At 36.8% G+C, this 24,123-nt stretch overlaps 1 protein-coding gene and 1 non-coding gene across 11 annotated transcripts in view; one reads left to right on the plus strand and one right to left on the minus strand.

Annotated features, from left to right (window-relative positions):
- NFU1 (NFU1 iron-sulfur cluster scaffold) overlaps window positions 1-24,123 on the plus strand; it is a 30,791-nt gene that overhangs the window by 466 nt on the left and 6,202 nt on the right. For 4 of the 10 annotated variants that reach the window (XR_016395417.1, XM_089923069.1, XM_022561266.3 and 1 more), the window contains exons 2-6: window positions 2,099-2,199; window positions 5,649-5,784; window positions 11,953-12,019; window positions 15,638-15,764; window positions 20,174-20,234. Coding sequence is in view for 8 of the 10 variants with exons in the window: in XM_022561266.3 (XP_022416974.2) it covers window positions 2,099-2,199; window positions 5,649-5,784; window positions 11,953-12,019; window positions 15,638-15,764; window positions 20,174-20,234 (492 nt within the window). In the remaining 2 variants the exon portion in view is untranslated. Of the gene's footprint in view, window positions 1-2,096; window positions 2,200-3,906; window positions 4,091-5,648; window positions 5,785-8,346; window positions 8,448-11,952; window positions 12,020-15,637; window positions 15,765-17,294; window positions 17,652-20,173; window positions 20,241-24,123 lie in introns of those variants that run through there. The other 6 variants (XR_016395418.1, XM_089923070.1, XM_022561268.2 and 3 more) reach the window with 6 other exon arrangements.
- LOC115803590 (U6 spliceosomal RNA) lies at window positions 17,685-17,791 on the minus strand. The gene has a single exon (XR_004024339.1). It is a non-coding gene; the product is annotated as a U6 spliceosomal RNA (small nuclear RNA).

The raw sequence follows: 24,123 nt of genomic DNA on the forward strand, positions 1-24,123 counted from the left end.
CACCCCCATCGCCGAAGTTGGGGGTTTAAACCCTGAGGTGGGCAGCTCTCGGTGAGGCAGCTCTGCGACCCGGTTCTGGCGGGCCCTGCCGGCCTTGTCCCAGGCTCCGAGACCCGGTGCCTGAGTCCCTGTGGTGGGGAGACTCTCAGAGACCGGCTGTAGGGACCTCACAGAGGAGCTGTTTTTAAATCGGGGCCCCTCCAGCCCCTCCACCCCGTGCATTCGCTCTGCCTTTTAAACACAAAATCAGAACGTCAAAATGTCACTCATTTTCTTAGTGAGGCCTACCTAGAAGGGGAACGTGACCTATCTGAAGTCACACAGCATCTAAGTGCTGGAACTCCAGATTTCCGCGCCCCACCAACCAAACCCACTCCGTTCCCTTGTCTTTCCTCTTTCCGTTTGCCCTGTCTTTGCGTTTGGCTTCCCAGGGACACCTGTTAACACTGGTTAGGTGAAAGGCACTGAGGACGTTAAGTAGATTGTTGTACCCTGGTTTCTCTTATGGAACAAAAGGAGAAGAGGGCCTAACAAGGGTTGACCTCCTGAGTGTTTGTTAGGGGTTTTAGTGCTAATGATGCTCTTGAAGTTGAAATGCGTTTCCTAAAATAATTAGGTTTGCAGAAGGATTTTTTGTTAGTCACCTCCTGTTTCCCTCTCTTATTTTTGAGTAGATGTCTTCCTGGAATAATTTAACTCACCTTTACTATTTTATTACTGTAAACCCATCTCCGTCAGAATATACAAAAACCCATCTCCATTCTGCCTTTTCCGTGGGCTGAAAGGAAATTTCCGTATTCCAGGTGTAGTTCCGTCCTCGGTGTACTTCCATATTGCAAGGTATCCAAGATTTAGGCAGTGTGCTATAGATAAAAATGCTTTCACCCCAAACCTGAATTCCATTTAATGAATAATTGTTGGGCACCTATCGCATACTAATAATAGTGGTAGCTAACATTTATTGAACACATACTACATGGCCTAGCACTGTTGTAAGCACTTTACATGGATTATCTGGATCCGTGTTTGCCCCAGTCTTTATGAGTTAGCGGTGAATATTAACTTCATTTTAGAAATGAGGAACTGAGGTAGGTCATCATGCTAGTGGCTAGGGACAGCAGTGAAGACAGTCCCTCCTCTTTATGAGTTTGCAGGTTGAAAATAATCAGAGAAACGTAAAAAACAAAAAGTGATCATAAATATGCTTAAAATTCCTCAGTGACTCCTGTGAAATGAAAATTGGAATGGATGGCAATAGTATTTTAAAGTAAACTGCATTTTTTTCATGTAACTTGCGTCAGATTTCTAAAATTTTTCACTAGTAACATCTCCTTTTGTTTACTTTTCTAGTAGTATTTGGTTTTCCCTTCTCCCTTTGTTTTTAATTAGTCAAATCCATGAAAAAGAAAATAGCCAGTCAACACTTTGGAAGTTTTGTAACTTTGGTTATTTCATTCTGATTATATTCAGAGTAAAATAACCAAAGTTACAAAGCAGCATCAATATGTTTCCAGTCAGAAAGCACGTATAGACTGTTGACTTCTTTAGCAGTTTGGTGGAGAATAGTATATTTTCGATTAGACTTTTGGAGGTATTGAAATGCCTTTCAAAACAAATAGCATAGGTTGTCTCTTTCCATGGAAACATGGTGGTAGAGACAGAAAGGGAGGAAGACTTTTCACTGTATTTACTTTTCTTCCCTTTGAATTTTGAACCATGTGACTCTATCACTTAGTTGTTTTTAAATCTAAAATGGGAAAAACAGTTTGTAGCTCTTTGCCTCCTTCATGCATACGTAAGAGTCTGGAACTCCAGGTTATAAATCACTAATGTAGATGCATTTCTGTTTCTTTACACCAGGTATTGTATATTCTATATACACTCAGTTATAAAGGCTGTAAATCTCCCCTTGAGCTCTTGTTTTTAAATTGTTTGTAGATATTGCTTGTGTGAGGGAGTGGAAATAATGTTGTGGATGGAAAATGAAAATTCATCTTTGTTATTATTTTCATTATGGTTGTTTTATATATGAGAAGTAGAAACTTGAGCTTAAGAGATTATCTCTTAAAATGTCATTTTTATTTGTTTTTAAATGTAGATTCTGTCATATGATGAATCCATATACCATTAAGAAAGAGCCTCTGCATCAGTTTGTCCAGAGACCCCTTTTCCCACTCCCTGCAACCTTATGTAACACAGGTAAAATTTCATCTCTTTTAGAGCAAACTGCCTGAATGAAATTTTGTGGGTCATGAACAATGAGAATTTGTAAATTTTCTATTCAGATGCCTATAAAAAGAATATAACATTTTTTTCTGCCATAAATTACACTTTGCTATAATTATTTGCTTACACATATCATTTGACCTTAAATTTCAAGAATCCTGAATACAGTGTCCAGTACTTCTATGAAATCTCAGTTTCTTGTGTAACACATCTTCTGGAACATAAGAGTTGCTCAATAAATGATTTCTGAAACAAAAATATAGAAAGAAGTTACAAATGGGTTTGTGTTTCAAAGAATCATATGTATTTTAAGCTATTGCCCTCCTTATTTTGATAAGAATACCTCTAAAATCAGTAAGTTTCTAGCTTTCACCCAGGCCTTAGGACATAGTACTTTGAATGTAGTTTTTCTTTTTTTGTCAACATTAATCACTATGGTTTTGTTGACAGTCTTGTTGATGTTACATGCTTTTATTTTCTTTAATATTGGAAATAAGTATGAAGATAGGATTTGAAAATTTTTGCAATATGACCACTGTCACGTGGTTAGGGAACCTTGTCGGGGAGGGTGTGTGTATGTGTGCCTGTCTGTCTGTGAATGCCTACCTATATGTGCTTATGGAGCTGTAAGAATTGGGATTCAGCTCTTGGTCCATCTCCATTTCCATCACTACCTTGAACTCCTCATTGTGGCCATGCTACTCTGGAAGGTGGCTAACTCTGGCTAATGCCATGAGTTGGATCAGGGTAGAGACCTTACCTCTTCTGTATCCTGGGGCAAGAACAGGAGTGCCAGTTCCTGTCTCCTTGAGTCACAGAAGAATTTAGGCATAAATATTGAGCAACTCAGCATCTTAAGCTACTTTAATTAGACTTTTAAATTTTGTAGAACTGAATTATGTGGTCATCTAGGCTTTTCAAATTGGAAACCTGCTGATTTTAGTCTTTGATATTGACTTCAAGCACCATTAATTTATACTTGAGGGGGAGCTTATGCCTACCTTTTTATCTGTTACCTATTATACCAAGCATAATAGGAAAGATTATTTTACAAGAGTCTTTCTCTCCTGTTGTAACCGTTATGACACTTTCAGAGGATCTTTCTGGATGATGGATCTGAGAGTCATTTTTGAAATACCTAATTTAACCCAGTTTAGGCTATGACTGGAATGATTTTGTTAATACCTAGTCAAATTACTTTTTTTGAAGTACCTTTGTTCATTGTTAAAATTTATGTAGTGATATCATATATTTATCATATTTTCTATTTCAGACATATGTAGATTATACTCGCTTAAATAATTTTTTACATTTATAGTTCTTCAGGTGTTTCTAAAAATTTTTCTTTCTGCATGTATAGTTTTACACAAATGGACTGAGTAGAATAAAGCCAGATTTAATTCTTCAAATATTGGTGGAGTGCCTAATATGTGCAGATTTTGGTTACCAATAAATTATTAAGAAAGGCCACAGAGATGATTGGTCAGAGCCAGGGTTAAAAGAACCTTGTTTTCTGTATATTTACAGAAAGTGGCAGCAGCACTTTATATAATGTTCCATCTGAAAAATTGTTCCCTTGTAGTGCAGATTGTCAGAGGAATTTATTGGTTGGAAGTATAAATATTTTAAATCAAGTCCTTCAACACTGAGGTTATCATTTTTCATTTTTTTCTTTTTTAGGATTTGCCTGGTCACCAAGTCACCAACTAATATCTTTACAGGACAGTGACTTAAGCAAAACGTATGGGAGTTTAGTTTCAATTTCTACTTTACCAAGGAAATGACTCAATATCAGTTAGCTGGAACTGCATGGCAAGGTGCAAAAACAATCTCAGCTGTCAAATTAGAATCTTCTCTTTTAACAGTTAAGAAAAGCATTTTTATACCAACCATATGTTTTGCCAAATTTAATCTCTTTCTAATTTAAAATAAAACTGTTGTTTTTTGATATTTTACTCTTTCTTAAGATATGTGATATGAAGATTATGATAGGATAGAAAGACTGATCTTAAGTATATTTTTCTTTTATGCTTGGCACTAATACTTATGGAGTGGTAGTATGCACAGTGGTTAAACAAGTCAGTGCTGGAAAATTGGCCAGGCTTGAATCCTGGCTCTGTCACTTAACTAGCCGAGTGACTTGGAGCTTTAGTTTCCTCATTTATGAATTAGGATAAAAACAGTGCCTCCTTGGCAGGATGTAAGGATTAAATGATATAATTCACATAAAGTGCTTAGCACCATGCCCAGCACATGATAATTACTCAATAAATTAACTTATTTCCATATACTGCTCTAAGAAGAGAATTGGGTGGTACTATTTGTTGTTTTTTTTTTTAAGTCAGAAGGTTTATTTTCATAATAAGTAACCAGAGCCTGTTTAATAGTTTTAAACTTTTAAAACCTCAGTATTATCTTTTTGTCCTACGAGCTGTTATCATAATAGCAAGGTAGGAAATTAAAGATTCTTTTATTCTCAATCTGATCATGGCCCTAGAAGGAACAGAGAAGAAAAGAATCTCTAAAGATAATTTTTTTTAATTTAATTTTTTTTTTTTTGCGGTACGCGGGCCTCTCACTGTTGTGGCCTCTCCCGTTGCGGAGCACAGGCTCCGGATGCGCAGGCTTAGCGGCCATGGCTCACGGGCCCAGCTGCTCCACCACATGTGGGATCCTCCCGGACCGGGGCACAAACCCGTGTCCCCTGCGTCGGCAGGCGGACTCTCAACCACTGCGCCACCAGGGAAGCCCTCTAAAGATAGTTTTAAAATATTCTAGAAAGTAATTCTCATAGATTCCCACCTACATGATAATTTATAATGTCACTAATTCTATACCTTTGGACAAGTTACTTAACTCTTAGTGACTTAACAAGTTACTTATCTCTAAGCCTCAGTTTCTTCATTTGTAAAATGGGAACAATAATACATTCTTCATAGGATTGTTAAAGGCTTAAGTATATATAAAGCACTCAGCCCTGTCTCTGTAATAAGTAAGCATAAAATAAATATCATTTGTTATTATAAATTTATTTATTTTAAAAAATGTTAGCACTTTGGAAAGTGATGATGATTTATTATTATAGCTAATTTGGTATTGAGTTACCAAATAGAATCCATCTAAGGCTCCTGAATTATGATATGCCTTCCTACTTAACGTGTAGGATATTGCTAGAATCTGTTGAGTAACAAAACTATCTAAATAATTAGTATTAATATAAAATTCAGTGAAGTCATCCTAAATATTTTGATAAATTTGTTGCTTAACAATTCTTACTCTGTAAGCTTGGGCAATAAAGCTTTATATTCTTTTTTTCTAATTTTCTGTATTTCTTTTGGTTCTCTGAAAATGAGCACTTCATAGTCCATAAACTTGTTAACATTTTTTTTCTAGAATAACATTCTTTCTTTTTTCTCTTTTAGTGAGATACATGTTTATTCAAACACAAGATACCCCAAATCCCAACAGTTTAAAGTTTATTCCAGGAAAACCAGTTCTTGAGACAAGGACCATGGATTTTCCCACACCAGCTACAGCGTTTCGCTCCCCTCTGGCTAGGTATAGTACTATTTTTAATTTGCTTTTACCAAGAAACGTAAATAACTGACTTCGGGGGTTAAGGTATCCTTTTTTAGCTATTTTACTTTTATGTGCATTGCATCTTTTCAGTATAGAGATTATTTTCTTTTCAGGTGAGAGAGAAAGAAAAGTAAGAGTTGATATTAGGAAACCCTTCTCCTGAAAAGGGATGTACTTAAGAGATCTGCAGCATGACTAAATAAGAATTTATATTTTTCCTTTAAAAAAATCTATCAAAATGATAATATGGCAGGACTTACCTGGTGGTCCAGTGGTTAAAACACCACGCTTCCAATGCAGGAGGTGTGGGTTCGATCCCTGGTTGGGGAACTAAGATCCCACGTGACATGTGGCAAAAAAAAAAAAAAAAAAAAAATGAGGCAGATATCCATTCTAAATCTTTAAAATCCTGTTTTTAGAAAACAATAATAACATGATCATTTTATTCTCAAGGATAGCTGGATTTCTAGATGTTTCAAAATGTAATAGTTTCTAAAATATTCCTCTCAGAACTATAAATGATAATAGTTATCAGATGTGGCATGATTTTTTAATAAACTAGTGAGTGGTGACAGTTTTTATTTTTATTTATTTTTTATTGAAGTATAGTTGATTTACAATATTGTGTTAGCTTGAGGTGGATAGCAAAGTGATTCAGTTATTTTTCTTTCCAGATTATATTCTATTATAGTTATTAAAAGATATGGAATATAATTCCCTGTGCTATGTAGTAGATCCTTGTTGCTTATCTATTTTAGGTAGTCCTTATCTGTTAATCCCATACTCCTAATTTGTCCCTCCCTCTCTATCCCCTTTGGTAACAGTAAGTTTGTTTTCTGTGTCTTTGAGTCTTCTTCTGTTTTGTATATAGATTCATTTGCATTATTTTTTAGTTTCCACATATAAGTGATATCATACAGTATTTGTCTTTCTCTGTCTGACTTCGTTAATATTCTCTAGGTCCATCCGTGTTGCTGTAAATGGCATTATTTCATTCTTTTTAATGACTGAGTAGTATTCCATTGTACATGTGTACCACATCTTCTTAAGTCAGTTGTCTGTTGATGGGCACTTGGGTTGTTTCCATGTCTTGGCTATTGTAAATAGTGCTGCTGTGAATATTGGGGTGTGTGTATCTTTTGGAATTAGAGTTTTCATTTTTTCTGGACATATACCCAGGAGTGGGATTGTTGGATCATATGATAGCTCTATTTTTAGTTTTTTAAGGAACCTCCATACTGTTTTCCATAGTGGCTGCACCAATTTACATTCAGTGGTGACAGCTTTTAAATTCACTAAAGACATGTTAAATGTATGTCTAATGATAAAGCACAAACAATAAAATTATAAAACCCCTCTTTAACTGATAGCTAGAGAAATTATTTATAATAAGAAATGTTAGGTCAATCACATCAACTGAAATTTTTGGTAACCTAAGACTGATAGTGATTGCCAAGGATATTGGGAAAATAAAACTTAGATAACTATTTCTGTATACATACAGCCATTTAATGTGTCTCATTTAGGGGAGCCAGGAATATGCTTATCTCAGGAATCGTTTTTAAAGTTTCTAATTAATAAATATGCACATTTCCTTCGACCTAAACATACCACTTCTTGGAATATATCTTAGAGCATTTGTTTTTTATACTTTTTAATACAAGCCACAGTAATAAACTTTTTTTTTTAACATCTCTATTGGAGTATAATTGCTTTACAATGGTGTGTTAGTTTCTGCTTTATAACAAAGTGAATCAGCTATTAAACATCTTATATTATGACTCGCTATATACATACACACATATACATACACAGATATACATAAATATGTACATATACGTATGTATATATAGGTATGAAACAAGTGTTTGATGGGGCAATTTTCGCCTTTATAAGGTATAAAACATTCTTTTTTTAATAAATTTATTTATTTATTTATTTATTATATTTTTTTGCGGTACATGGGCCTCTCACTGTTGTGGCCTCTCCTGTTGCGGAGCACAGGCTCCGGATACGCAGGCTCAGCGACCATGGCTTACGGGCCCAGCCGCTCCGGGGCACGAACCCGTGTCCCCTGCATTGGCAGGCGGACTCTCAACCACTGCGCCACCAGGGAAGCCCTATAAGTTTTTTTTTTATTTATTTGTTTTTGTCTGCATTGGGTCTTCATTGCTGCACGTGGGCTTTCTCTAGTTGTGGCGAGTGGGGCTACTCTTTGTTGCGGTGCACAGGCTTCTTATTGTGGTGGCTTCTCTTGTTGCGGAGCACGGGCTCTAGGCGCACAGGCTTCAGTAGTTGTGGCACGTGGGCTCAGTAGTTGTGGCTTGCGGGCTCTAGAACGCAGGCTCAGTAGTTGTAGCACACGGGCTTAGTTGCTCCACAGCATGTGGGATCGTCCCGGACCAGGGATCGAACCTGTGTTCCTGCATTGGCAGGCGGATTCTTAACCACTGCGCCACCAGGGAAGTCCCTAAAGCAGTCTTATATTTCCTTTCTGGTGCTTTTTATATTATTCTGTTCTGTTCTGTTTTATTTTATTAGATAAAATCCTGGTCACTATATAATTGATTTTACGACTCACTGGTGGTTTTGAAAAACACTACCTTAGAGAACAGCCACATATATACATAAGGAGTGTGCAGGTATGTTCATTGCAGCCTTGTTGGTAATGGTAATAAGTTAGAAACAACCTAAATATTCATCGGTAGGAAGAGTTAGATAAACTTTGTTCGTCCACAGTCTGCATGGACAAACAATAAAACAATAAAAAGGATGAGGTGGACTCATATTTACTGAATGACCTCTAAGACATACTTGTTATTGAAGAAAGCAAGTTGCAGAACAATGAATACATTATGATTATTATGTGTATGAAAACAAAAAACAGAAAACAACAAAAATGCACTGATAAAGAGGTCTGGAAGAATGTACACGAAACTGATAACAGTGGATTTGGGAAGGGTGGTCAAGAGGCATTTTCACTCTCTATGTATAGTCTGAAATGTTTACATCACGTACAAGCTCACATATTTTGTATTTTAAAAAATGTAAAAATAAAAAAGCCCAAACTGATTCAGTTACAGATTAGTTGGAGATTATTTCTGTCAGATGTTCAGTTGGCAAAAATCCCCATTTCTCCGGTTTACAGAATTTATTATCTTCAGTCAGCCTTGTTTTTGTTGTTTAGCAGAGAATGTTTTTACTGTAAGGTAGAACGTAAGCTTCATGAGGATGGAAACCAGTCTGTTCTGCTTGTTGTTGTATCCCTAGTGCTTAGTACAGTGTCTGCTACTCAGCAAGTATTCAAATACTAGTTGAATGAATGAATAAAGAGTAATGTATCTTACTTCAGGGAGGCATTTGACATGTCTCTTCCTGTCCTTGTAGACAAGACAAAGAAATGTAAAAAGAGGGTAAACCTGTCTTCGGGGACATGTAAAAGGGCTCCGAATCCCTGTAGTTGGCATGTTTATTCAGGACTTTTTTTAAAATCAGCAACATTAATAAAGATATAATTATCAGTTTTTCAGATGAGAGGATTTGCTTATCTGTTGGATGGCAAAATTCAGAGACATTTTTGAAAGTTTTATTAGGCTTAAAGCAAATAAGATAAAGGCCTAACAGAAATAAATATTAAGCCGTGTGTTTAAATTTTCTAAATGAATAGCACAATTATGGGATAGAAGAACCTGACCTTTCAGTTAGTCATGTTGGATATGATGCAATGCTTAAAAAAGTCAGTCGAACTTTAACAGAGTCCTAGTGTCCAGCCAAGAGAGGTAATAGTCTTTGTACTCTGAACAAGTTAGACTACATTTGGGATAGTGTTTTCATATTTTATTTTGGACATTGACAAGTTGAAATTGTCCCAAGGAGAGTAACCTAAATAACAAAGCATGTCTAATAATGTTTGAAACTCCAGTTTCCGCTTTTTCTTTCTTTTAGGGACAGAACCTGTGAACTCTTTCCTAAAGCAGTCTCCATGATACGGACCATAGATCAGGTGTATTCCTTTGCACAGTCCTTTCATTTGGGAAAAAAAAAAAAGCTTTGCTGATAGTGCTAATCAAGGGTCCTACTTAAAGGTCTGTGCTTTGGTTTATGGATCATAAGCTGCAGCCAAAAATCTTGTGACCACTTGCAAATTCAACATGGAGTGGTTGTGTAAAGGACTTAGATGACATAGTTTCAGACAAATTCCTAAATAATTTCAAAGCAGTAATTTTGATAGCATTCTTGCAATGGTAGACAAAGAAAAGGAAACTGTAACCTTCTTTGGGGTATGTCAGCTTTTGTTGCTAAGGCTGGGAAAAAAGAAACTGCTTTAGAGAGTCTACTAGGTGTGGTACATATGTCAGTGATTGGGGAAGGAAGCTGTAATTCAAAATTCCTTGAAGGGCTTTTTCAAATTATCATCTGCCCTTCATTCTCTCACAGGATTCTAAAAAATTAGCTTTACTGACGTATAATTTACATGCAATAAAATTCACCAATTTTAAGTGAGTTTTGATAAGTATATATAATTGTGTAACCACCAAGAAAATAAAAATATAAAACATCTTTATCACTGTAAAAGATCCCTCATTTCCCTTTGCTTTCAGTCTCTTCTTGCTTCACCTCCACACCCTGCTAACTTTCTTTTTATGGCAATGACTTTTAATTTTTAAATTTTTATTAAAAAACTTTTTTCCAGCTTCTGTGAGATGTAATTGACATAAAGCGTTGTTTAAGGTATACAACGTGACGATTTGATATACATATACATTGTGAGATGATTACGTAGAAAGGTTAACACACCTGTCACTCTGGCAGCTATTGATATTCTTTACACCACTACCGTTTTGCCTTTTCTAGAGTTTCATATGAATGGAACCAGATAGTCTTTTGTGTTTGGCTTCTTTCATTTAGTATAATGATTTTGAGAGTCATCCTTGTCCTTGTGTGGATCTATAGTTCATTTCTCTTTGTTGCCAAGTAATACTACATTGTATGGGTATTCCCAGTTTGCTTAGTCATTCCTCAGTAGATGGACATTTCCAGATTTTTTTGTTTTTGGTATTGTAAATAAAGCTGCTATAAAGATTCATGTGCAGGGCTTCCCTCATGGTGCAGTGGTCAGGAATCCACCTGCCAGTGCAGGAGGCACGGGTTCGGGCCCTGGTCTGGGAAGATCCCACATGCCGCGGTGCAACTAAGCTGTGTGCCACAACTACTGAGCCTGCGCTCTAGCGCTTGTGAGCCACAACTACTGAGCCCGCATGCCACAAGTGCTGAAGCCCGCGTGCCTAGAGCCCGTGCTCCGTGGCAGGAGAGGCCACTGCAGTGAGAAACCCGAGTGCTGCGGTGAAGAGTGGCCCCCGCTCGCTGCAACTCTAGAGGACCTGCGTGCAGGTCCGAAGCGGCAAAAGTAAATAAATAAATTTTAAAAAAGAGATTCAGGGCTTCCCTGGTGGCGCAGTGGTTGAGAGTCTGCCTGCCGATGCAGGGGACACGGGTTCATGCCCCGGACTGGGAAGATCCCACATGCCGCGGAGCGGCTGGGCCCGTGAGCCATGGCCGCTGAGCCTGCGCATCCGGAGCCTGTGCTCCGCGACGGGAGAGGCCACAACAGTGAGAGGCCCGCATACCACAAAAAAAAAAAAAAAAAGAGATTCACATGCAAGTCTTCATGGAGCATACGTTTTCATTTCTCTTGGGTAAATAACTAGGAGTGGGATTGCTGGATTGTAGGGTAAGAGGATGAAACAAGATTGGCCATGATTTGCTAATTGTTAAAACTGGTGATGACTGTGTGGAGGTTCTTTTACATTTCTCTCTACTTTTATGTATATTGTAGACCAGGGGTTCCCAACCCCCGGTCCGTGGCCTGTTAGGAACCAGGCCGCGCAGCAGGAGGTGAGCTGTGGGCAACCGAGGGAAGCTTCATTTGCCGTTCCCCATCGCTCCCCATCACTCACATTACCACCTGAACCTTCCCCACCATCGCTCGCATTACTGCTGGAACCATCTCCCACCCCTCCCCCCCCGTCCGTGGAAAAATTGACTTCCACGAAACTGGTCCCTGGTGCCAAAAAGGTTGGGGACTTCTGTTGTAGACTTTTCCATAATAAAACATTTTATTATCTCTTTTTAAAAATTTTTTCACAGGCAGTTATTTAGGATTGAAGGAGTAAAAAGTGTCTTCTTTGGACCAGATTTCATCACTGTCACAAAGGTAAGCATAGGATTATGTAAAATAAGATGTGACATAGCTTTAGTTTTTTCTGAGTCCAGTGCCGCTCTCCAGAATATCCATTCTTGATGTGTTCTACACATACTGTTATTAAAAATCTCAAATTAGTTTTACTTCTCACATTTCTCAAGTTAATTATTTAATGGAATTTTCAAGTTGAAATTAACTGTAGTCCAGATCCCTCATTTTTCAAAAGAGAAAAACTTGAGCTTCAGAGAGTTAAATGCAGTGTCCAAGACTGTATAGGTGGCCTCCAGCAGGACCAAGACTCAACCTTGGCAGGACTAAAATTTAGGCTTCCAAGTATAATTTTTACTAATTCTTAATTTACATTGATAGAGTAAAAAGAGAAGCAAATAAACGATCAAATATATATATATTTGGCCTACAGAATGATTACCTGTCTCCTTTCAAAATGAGCCTTTATAAAATGGCATCTGGCACATTCTGCCAGCCTACCATCCTGCAGTAACACTTCAGAGCTTCACAGACAAGAGCAGTGGATTGTGTACTTCTGCAACACTTGGATAATCTCTTAATGTCAAAAAATCAAGCTAAATATGCTACCCATCCGACATCTAAGGTCATATTTGCTAGAAAAGACTGTTTCATTTTTAAGTCTACTAGATTAATGAGAAATGAACCATATAAATTTGAACTGTACTTATTCTTTTAAATTTGTAATTGATATGTATGCACTGAACTTAATCACTTGCCCAATTTTGCATCAAAATCAAAAGTATTCAGTTAGCTCCTCTTAAGCAGTTTGAAAGGATTACTCTTGAGTTCTTGCTGCACCACGAAAGGGGACATACTGAGTTATCAGCATGTTACATCTAGTCTAGTACTCTCTTGCAGCTGTTTATATGAGGAGGAGGATTAGGATTTTCTTCCATGCTGGCAATCCCAGTGGCTGTGGTTGTTCACACAAATATCCGGATTGTAAAATGTTCTTCCCGGTTGTTTAAAGTGTTATTTTTTCTAAATTCTCAGAAAACCCTTTCTTGACCGTATTACTGACAGTGGTAACTCCCCCCAGGCACTTATTACCTTATTTTCTTCATTACACTTACCTCTTAATGATATTGTTTATTTTTATTACCGCTCTTTCCGGCACTAGAGTGTAAACTCCATGAAGATAAAGATAGTCCATCTTGTTAAGCTCACCTACAACAATGCTTAGCACATAGTACGCATTCGAAGACATTTTTGTAGAAGGAAACAATGATGTAAAATTTCCTAAATTGAATTTTCAGGTTTCAAGTGGTTTCCCCCAAATGTAGGATTGTGGTGAGCAAATGTGTGCTCACCGATCTCTAGTCTTTACTTGTTTATAGACATTTGACCTATCTTTGTTATTCTTCAGTTTTCCTTCTTTTTTTGTTTTATTTTATTTTTATTTTTGGCTGTGTTGGGTCTTCGTTTCTGTGCGAGGGCTTTCTCTAGTTGCGGCGAGCGGGGGCCACTCTTCATCGCGGTGCGCGGGCCTCTCACTGTCACGGCCTCTGTTGTTGCAGAGCACGGGCTCCAGATGCGCAGGCTCAGTAGCTGTGGCTCACGGGCCTAGTTGCTCCACGGCATGTGGGACCTTCCCAGACCAGGGCTCGAACCTGTGTCCCCTGCATTGGCAGGCAGATTCTCAACCACTGCGCCACCAGGGAAGCCCCCCAATTTTCTTTCTTTGATGTTTTTTGAAGGAGAAAAAAGGACTAGCATTGCCAACATGTTTGATGTGGCACTAGTGCTTTACATACATTATCTAATTTAATTCTTCTTTTTAAACCATTTTTAAATTGAAGTATAGTTAATTTACCGTGGTTTTTATTTTTACTTTTTTTTTTTTTGCTGTACGCGGGCCTCTCACTGTTGTGGCCTCTCCCCTTGCGGAGCACAGGTTCTGGACGCGCAGGCTCAGCGGCCACGGCTCACGGGCCCAGCCGCTCTGCGGCATGTGGGGTCTTCCCGGACCGGGACACGAACCTGTGTCCCCTGCATCGGCAGGCGGACTCTCAACCACTGCGCCACTAGGGAAGCCGTTTATTTTTACTTTTTAAAAATTTAATTCTTATAACTAGTTTTTCTCGTCTTCATTTTACAAATAGGAAATTATGTATTTTAAGAAGTTTTTATTTCTTTTACATATAGCCTATGTTATATAAATTTGGGGGGGGATGAAAACGTGATTATAGCTTACAAAGGGTTTTTTTTTTTCTTGATTCGTTTTTGGTAAGTCATCTTTTATTTCCCTTTCCCTTTGTAATTTAGTTAGCCTTTTTGAAATTTCTCCAGCTCCATTATTTTTTCTTAATGAAATGATATAACCAATAAATAATACTCCAAGTTAGGGCACACATTGATATTTAATAGATAGACTGGTAGATTGATGTGCTTTCTTCCAATTGCCTTCCTCATCATGGACTATCGCATTTACCTGATAGCTTCAGTGATTGCCTGTTTCCCTTTCTAACTTGTAATTGATAATTCACAGGCTTCTTTATGCATCGGTTTTTTTTCCCTAAATGTATATTTGCAGCTTATATGCTGCCTTTTTCTCATTCAGATAACTTCATAATATTTTTTTTCTTTTAATACCAATATTTCCCTATTCAGTAGAGCCCACTACTTACTGAAGCTCTAAGGTAGCCTTCTGATCTATCTTCCAAATAATTTATTAAAATGTTACCTAGAAATAGTACTCATTACCCATCACTAAGACGTCTCACTAATTTTGTTTTTGTATTCATAGTAGTGCCTGTTTTACCTTCTGTGTACTGTCTCTAAATTGGTTCTTAATCCATGACAAAAATAGACCCGTTTGTATACGAAGACTCACTTTTTAATAGTATTTAAGCATAGACCCTAGCTAACAGCCTCCTGAGAATCTAGACTGCCTCTAATAGTTTTTCGCCTAAAGAGCTCTCCTTTAAAAAATTAAAACAAAACATTCTGCCTTTCTCGTTTTAGATGTTAGTACTATTTGGGTACTATCAGTCTCTTTTTTTTAATGGAATCAACTAGTTGGCCAGATATAGAAGTGAAATAGTTATGGATTCTTTCTTACGGATACCAGTCTAGTTGACGGTCCACAAGTCCTCTAGTACAGTAGCCGTAGATAAGACACGTTATACTTATGGTTCAACAGTTATGTCATTGGGTTTCTTCAATACTATTAAGTAATATACGTAAGTTGAATTTTTTTGAATAGTCATGGAATATCCTGTATAGTTCATCAAGCAGTTATATCCTATTTTATTAAAAGAATGGGAAGTCTCTTTATTACCCTCTTTAAACACAGAATCCATTCAGTATTTTAACTCTCTTCACCTCATGAAAAAACATCTTTTAGTCATTTTGGTATCCCCTCTATAGGGCATGTACATACAGCACACTTATTTGATGAATGAATGAATTGGGGGATGTTCTAAGATTGTATCTTCTGAAAGTCATTATAAGCCAGCTCCTTTAGGAACAGTAACTGACATATATTTTCCAGAAATGAGTGCTATAGAATATATATAGGGAAAGATTCTTAAAGGTATTGTTTTGTGTTTGTCTTTGCCCTTGGTTGAAAATGTAACGTTTTCCTTCAAATATTTATAGGAAAATGAAGAGTTAGACTGGAATTTACTGAAACCAGATATCTATGCTACAATTATGGATTTCTTTGCATCTGGCTTACCTTTAGTTACTGAGGAAACACCTTCAGGAGAAGCAGATAATGTGTTGGGTAATTAGTATTTATCTTTTTTTTTTAAACTGTTCTATTTTCTTCACATTTGTCTTGATTTCAGAAGTCATGGGACTACAGATTTTTATCATTGTACTATATTTAGCTCTGGAACCAATCCCAGAGGGGACAAAATTTCATGTGTAGTAGTTTCATCCATCATTTTATAAAACTTGTGTATAAATTGAATATATTATACAAAACTAAAATTTTCAATTATAAAAATTTTCAGGCATATAGAAAATAATATTATAATGCTCACCAATTTGCCCTTTTCTCAGATTTAACAAAGTTTAACTCTCTACCTTAATTGCTTTAGACTCATTTCTAAATAAAATATTAAAGACATAGCCAAAGACCCAGAACTCCCATCCCTTTTCCCTTTCTATTACAGAAATGTATGTAAATTTAGTTTGTTTTTAAACTTTTACTACACATGTAAGTCTCTGCAGGGAATTTATAGTATTGGTTTTTGTTCTTAAACTTTAAATAACTTGTGTTATATGCAACTTTCCTTTTTTCACGTATTTTGAAATACACCCATTTATTTATTTTAAGTGCTGGATAGTATTCCATTATATGAATAAATTACAGTTAATTAATTTTTTCCTTTACTTATATCCAAGTAAATTGTGCTAATTTCTGTTACAAACATTGCTGCATTGGGTGTTCTTGTACAAGTCTCTTTGTGCATTTGTGGAAACCTGCTTTAGGGTACTTTTAGAGTATATTCCTAAAAGCAGAATTGCTGTATCGTAAATTGTTCTAATTTACATGCAAATTAGCAGTGTATAAGAATTTCAACTTTCTTATATCTTCATCATCACTTTGTGTTTACTTTTTTTTTTTAACCAATATGTTAGGGGTAAAATGGTGTCTTGTTTTAATTGCATTTCCTTGATTAATATTGAGCCTGAAGGTTTTCATATATACAAACATATGGCCAATATTCATGTGACTGGCCAATATTTTCCTTTTCAGTAAATTTCCTGTTCATAAACTTTGCTGATGTTTTAAAAAATTGAATTATGTGTCTTTTTTGTATTGGCTTTAGCAAGTTGTTTTTTTTTTTATAAATTTATTTGTTTATATTTGGCTGTGTTGGGTCTTCATTGCTGTGCACGGGCTTTCTCTAGTTGCGGTGAGCAGGGGCCACTCTTTGTTGCGGTGCGCGGGCTTCTCACTGTGGTGGCTTCTCGTTACAGAGCATGGGCTCTAGGCGTGTGGCCTTCAGAAGCTGTGCCACGCGGGCTCAGTAGTTGTGTCTCACGGACTCTAGAGCACAGGCTCAGTAGTTGTGGCGCACGGGCTTAGCTGCTCCACGGCATGTGGGATCTTCCCGGACCAGGGCTTGAACCCGCGTCCCCCTCATTGCCAGGCGGATTCTTAACCACTGCGCCACCAGGGAAGCCCTAGCAAGTTTTTAAAAAATATTCTGAGTATAAATCCTGAATATACTATATATAAATTAAGCATATTCATAGCAAATAACTTCTCCCTAACCATGCCTTATATTTTCACTATATTTAGGTTGTCTTTTGTCATTCAGAAATTTTTTCTTGGGCTTACCTGGTGACGCAGTGGTTAAGAATCCGCCTGCCAAGGCAGGGGACATGGGTTTGATCCCTGGCCTGGGAAGATCCCACATGCCATGGAGCAACTAAGCCTGTGCGCCACAAGTGCTGAGCCTCCACTCTAGAGCCCGCGTGCAACAACTACTGAAGCCCATGTGCCTAGAACCTGTGCTCCACAGCAAGAGAAGCCGCAACAATGAGAAGCCTGTGCACTGCAACGAAGAATAGCCCCCGCTCACTGCAACTAGAGAAAGCCTGCTCACAGCAACGAAGACCCAACACAGCCAAAAATAAAAACAAACAAAAGTCCCATGTAAGAAAACAAGAAAGAAATTTTTTCTTATTTTAAAATATGGAACGTTTCACAAATTTGTGTATCATCTTTGTGAAGGGACCATGCTAATCTTCTCTGTATCATTTCAGTTTTAGTATTTGTGCTGCTGAAGCAAGCACAGAAGTTTTTCTTTTTAATGGAGTCGCATATTTTCGTCTTATCCTTTGTGGTTTCTGTTTTGTGTACATTGTTTTAATAAGTTATTGTATGTAAAGCACTTGGAAGAGTAACGTCACATGGATCTCAAATACTAGCTGTGATTATTATATTTGTTGTTGATGAAATTTTTCCTTTCTCCAATATCGTACAGATACTGTTTTTTTTTTTTGTGTGTGTGTGTGTATGTATATGTATACATGTATCTACACACACACAAACATTTGTATAATCACCTTTAAATGAATCAATTTCACTTCTAGATAATATATATTCTAAATGAGTGATAAATGTACACAAGGCAACATGTGGAAGCATGTTCATTGAAATATTTTTAAAATATGTTAGCAGTTAAAAGGAGTGAACTTGATTAGGAGATATCAGTGTGGAAAGATATAAAAAATATTAAGTGATAAAGGAAAACTGAAGAGTTTATTTATATGTTCTTACATATATACCATTTATGCAAATTTTAAATAATAATACAAATTTTAAATTGTATGTGTTCTTGATGGACATGTATGTAAAATTGATATAATGTTTTGAGAGCCATTTGACATCTACCAAAACTTAAAAATACACAAGCCTGTTGACCCAGCACTAGGAATTTTTTTTTATATAAAGAGTGCTTTCTTTTTTTTTTTTATAAATTTATTTATTTATTTACATTTTATTTTTGGCTGCATTAGGTCTTTGTTGTGGTGAGCGGGGGCTACTCTTCGTTGTGATGTGTGGGCTTCTCACTGCAGTGGCTTCTCGTCGTGGAGCGTGGGCTCTAGGTGTGCGGGCTTAGTAGTTGTGGCTTGCAGGCTGTAGAGCACAGGCTCAGTAGTTGTGGCCCACGGGCTTAGTTGCTCCATGGCATGTGGGATCTTACCAGGCCAGGGATCAAACCCATGTCCCCTGCCTTGGCAGGCGGATTCTTAACCACTGCGTCACCAGGTAAGCCCAAGAAAAAACATGGGCTCGAACCCATGTCCCCTGCATCGACAGGCAGATTCTTTGTGCCACTAAGGAAGTCCAGCAGAACTAGGAATTTATCTCTTAGATATATATGCAAAAATACACTGATATATACTTTACGTAAGCATGTATACTGCAGGATTGTTAGAAATAGCAAACTAGAAACAACTGAAAGAATATAAAAACTAGCCAAATGAAGACAAAGCCATACAAAAATTACTATGCACCTTTTTTTTTTTTTTTTTTTTTTGCGGTACGCGAGCCTCTCACTGTTGTGGCCTCTCCTGTTGCGGAGCACAGGCTCCGGACGCGCAGGCTCAGTGGCCATGGCTCACGGGCCCAGCCGCTCCGCGGCATGTGGGATCTTCCCGGACCGGGGCACGAACCCATGTCCCCTGCAGGCGGACTCTCAACCACTGCACCACCAGGGAAGCCCTATGCACCTAATTTTTAAATTGAGGCATATCTTTATATGCTGATACGGAAAAACCTTTTAGGTATATTAAATAGAAATAAAACAAGGTATAGAACAGTGTGTATAGTGTGTATAGATATAGACTTGTAAATGTCAACATGTACTTGAAGGATATACACTAAAGTCATGATAGTGGTTGCCTGTGGAAGTGATGGTGTGGAATGGAATGTAGGTTTGCTGATGTAAGAGAATTTTAACTTTATTATATTTTATTTCTTTTATTAAAAAATTCAAAGTTGATATAATTTAATATTAATATGTTGATACTTATATTGTTGCGAGAACTCTAGTGTTTGTCACAGTGTAATTTGAATTAGCTGCATTTTAATTTTCCCAATGGTAAAGAAATTTTTCAAAAAAATATAAAACCCATAAAAATAGGCATGTGTGAAGATCGGTGTATGACCTTACAAAGTAAAAAAAAACAAAAATGAAAGAAAATGAAAAAACCAAGTTTTTGCTCAGATATGTAAAACATTTTAGAGTTTCCATAAGGCTTACATCTGTATTTAGTGTGATTGTCATTTTGAAAACCACTAAATTGAGAAATTGAAAATATAACTTAACTTACAAAGCAGGTGTGCTGTTTTGTCTCAAAGTTTTCATCAAAATTCAGACAATATCTTTTCTCTGCTACTTTTCAATTCTTGAGAAGGATGAAAGTTTACAAATATATTGGCCAAAAAATTCAAATCCTAACATAATTAGTAGATCAAATTAGTCAGTATTCACATTTGATCAGTATTCACTGATCAAATGTTGATCAGTGCTCCTTAATTTTTCTTCAGATAATCAAATGAATGGCCTTTACATTTCCCCTAAGTTAAAATCACTCTGTTTTAATGTTTGTACTTGCATGGGTATAAAATTTCTACTGTTGATATGTTTTATTCGTAATTGTTTCTAGGATCTGAAGATGATGATGAAGTTGTGGCAATGATTAAGGAATTGTTAGATACTAGAATACGGTATGTGCTCATCTTTCTACCTGAGATCAGATATATCAATACTACAGAGCCAATTTTCATTGTAGCAGTGTACTTTTGGTTTGTCTCTGAGGTTGTAGTAGAGTTAACAAAATAAGTATAAGTTAATGTAAACCAAAATAGGTAACCATGACAATTGAATTTAAAGCCTGTACATTCTCTATATTCACTCACAATTTATAACACTCTGTCTAAACATAATAATTTATCTTTCATGGTCACCATTTGGGTTTGATATTGTTATAATACCAAATTTCTTAGTAAGAAAAAAATGGCTTAACAGTGTTTGGGAGAATTGTGAAGAGAGGAGCACCTCTTTTCAGGCTGCTGCCCCAAAAGAATAAATTTAAATGAGTAGAGAACCATAGGGTTCCACTTTTGCTTGTAGCAGACCAATAGTCCTGCTGACAACTCCCAAAAAAGCTAGATAGAATACAAAAAAATTTTTTTGTGTGTTGTTGGACAGTATTAGATAGCTGCCAAAGCAAATAAGATCCTGTAGAGAAGGGAAGCACATTGAAACTTCCCTTGGGGCATTTGCTGATTCTTGATGTGAGGTTAGAATATGAGAAGCTGGGCAAAGGGCAGTCGCTAAGAATCAGAGAAACTATGTTGCTTTCAGCAAATTTGTAGAGATGGGAAGACAAAAATTAAAATTCTGGGTTTCCAATGAAGCTTTGACTTTAAAGGGCAAGATCCCAGAGAAAAGAAAAAAATAAGCCCTAATACTCAGAAGTTCTCCCCACATGGCACTTACTTGTTCTTAGCTATGGAGGGGAAGAGACTAAGAAGTCAAACAAAAAGGAGTTGAAAAGGTGAGCAGAGTTTTGGCAGTTTTATGGTGCTGGGGGTGGTGACAAAAATTGGAGTTTAGGATCTGTCAAGGAGTGTGGGGCCTCAAGGAACACCCAGGCTTTTAGTCGGACTCTCTAGAGGACTATCCCCTTGAAAGTGGACAAACCAGAGGTAGACCAAGCCTTACAAAACTGTAGTCCAGTATTGAGTGAACCTAATTCCACAGCAGGTTGAGCTACTGCCAAAAGATAGGGTGAATCCTTTCTGATGTAATATAATCCTGAGTCACTTCAGTTTTTCATGTACATTGTTCATCATTCATTGTCCAAAAATTACTAGGCATGGAATTTGGAAACTGGACCAAGAGAAAATAAAACAAATCCATAGATAACCTAGATGTGAGAGTTATCAGACATGATCTTTAAAATAACTGTGAATAAAATGTTTGAGAAAATAGAAAGTGAGATGAAGAATTTCATCAGAAAACTGGAATCTATAAAAAAAAAGTAATTCTGGAACTAAAATGTATAATAGCTAAACTTAAGAACTCATTAGGTTAGTTGAACATCACATTGGATACTGTTGGAGAGAAGATTAGTGTACTGGAATATAAGTCAATAGAAAATATCCAGCTGAAGCACAGAAAAGAGAATGGAAAATACAGCAAAAAAGTATGAGAGATGTAGAATATATGGCAAAAAGGGTCTCACAGTGTCCTATAGGGTTTTTAATATGTCTGGAATTAAAATGCATGACAAAGGGGACTTCCCTGGTGGTCCAGTGGGTAGGACTCCAAGCTCCCAATGCAGGGGGCCTGAGGTTCGATCCCTGGTCAGGGAACTAGATCCCACATGCATGCTGCAACTAAGGAGTCCGCATGCCACAACAAAGATCCTGTATGCCACAGCTAAGACCTGGCGCAGCCGAAATAAATTTTTTAAAAGAAGGGTTAACCTACTAAAAAAAAAAAAGCATGACAAAGATATAAAAGGTGGTGATAAGTATAAGAGTAAGTGTTCTTTGGGACTTCCCTGGCGGTCCAGTGGTTAAGACTTCGCCTTCCAATGCAGGGCGTGTGGGGTCGATCCCTGGTCAGTAAGCTAAGATCCCACATGCCTCAGGGCCAAAAAACCAAAACATAAAACAGAAGCAATGATGTAACAAATTCAATAAAGACTTTAAAAATGGTCTACATCAAAAAATCTTTTAAAAAAAAAATAAAAAAAAAGAGTAAGTATTCTTCATTCTTGGCATTATCTGGGAATTGATAAAAGTACTAATTTATATTAGAGTTTAAGAAATCAAATAAGCATCTTGTGTAAGAAACACTTAAGTCAACAGTAAAAGACTGTGTATAACCAAGCCAATAGAGGGGGAAAATGGAATAATAAAAAACAATACGGGGACTTCCCTGGTGGCACAGTGGTTAAGATTCCACACTTCCAAATCAGGAGGCCTGGGTTTGATCCCTGGTCAGGGAACTAGATCCCACATGCGTGCCGCAACTAAGAGTTCTCATGCCGCAACTAAAAGTTCACGTGCCACAACTAAGGAGCCAGCAAGCTGCAAATAAGGAGCTGGTGAGCCACATCTAAGGAGCCCGCCTGCCACAACTAAGGAACCTGCGAGCTGCAACTAAGGAGCCTACCTGCCACAACTAAGACCCAGCGCAACCAAATAAATAAATATAAAAAAGAATACTTGTTTAATCCAAAGTAATGCAAAATGATAAATAATAAGATGGTACTATAAACCCAAACATATTAGTAGTTATATTTTAATGTACGTGGGTTGATTAACAAAATAAGTTTGTCAGATTGGCTATTTAAAAAAACCTACATGCTGCTTGTAAGAGGTATACACCTTAAATATAAGGACACAGAAAGGTTGAAAGTAAAAAGATAGAGAAATATATAGCATGCAAAAAATGAATAAGAGAAAGCTGATGTAGTTATACAGGTACCAGACAAAATATACTTTATAGCTAAAGACATTACTAGCAATAAAGAGAAATCTTTCATAATAATAAAAGGGTAATTTCTATGAGGAATATATACCAATTTTAAACTTGTATGCATCTAATAACAGTTTCAAAATAAATGAAGGCTATTTGAGAGAACTAAAAGGAGAATTAGATAACCCACAATTATAATGGGAGGCCAACACATCTCTCTCAATAACAAATAGAGCAAACATATAAAATGACTCTCATAAAATATGAGTTATACACATGATTAACAAAGTTGACTAAATTGACACACATGGGACATTGCACCCAACAAGAACAAAATACTTATTTTATTCAAGTGTACATGGAAGATTTACTAAAATAGGCTGTATTCTGAATCTTAACGCTGAACAAATTTTAAGGATTGAAATCATTGAGAATATTGTTTTCTACAGTGAGATTAAGCTAGATGTCAATTTCCAAAAAGGTATCTACAGAATCTCTATGTATTTGAAAACTAAATGGTCTTCAAAAAGACCCATGGTCAACAAAGAAATCACAAAGGAAATTCAAAATAGAATATCTGCATGACCTTTGGGTAGGCAAATTTTTTTTGACAAGACAAGACAAACTAAGGGAAAGACATAAATTGGACTATAGTAAAATTGTGACTTCTTCATCAAAAGGCGTCATTTACAGTGAAGAAGCAAAGCACAGATTAGAAGATATTTATATATATGGCAGAATATATTTAAAATCTCTTACAAGTTGTTAAGAAAAAGACAAACAAATAGAGACTGGAGCAGTCTCTTCACAAAAACACTGGAGTAGTAATTCACAAAAGACAATAACCAAATGACCACTAAACATGAAAAAGTGCTCATCCTCATTAGTCATTATGAATATTCAAATTAAAACTACAATGAAATACCACTGCAGATCCACTGGAATGGTTAAAATTATTAAGATTGACAGCACCAATTGGTGGTAAGGATGTGTGGAGCAACAGAAATTCTCATGTACTGCTGGTGGGAATATAAGTTTATATAACTTTGGGAAACTATTTGGCAGTATCTACTAAATCTGAACATATGCATATTCTTGATGAGCAGTTCTACTCTCAGGTAC

This window comes from Delphinapterus leucas, chromosome 13 (genome assembly GCF_059928025.1).
Source record: "Delphinapterus leucas isolate spDelLeu-1000000601 "Yukka" chromosome 13, BTC_Dleu_Yukka2, whole genome shotgun sequence".
Lineage (NCBI taxonomy): Eukaryota > Metazoa > Chordata > Mammalia > Artiodactyla > Monodontidae > Delphinapterus > Delphinapterus leucas.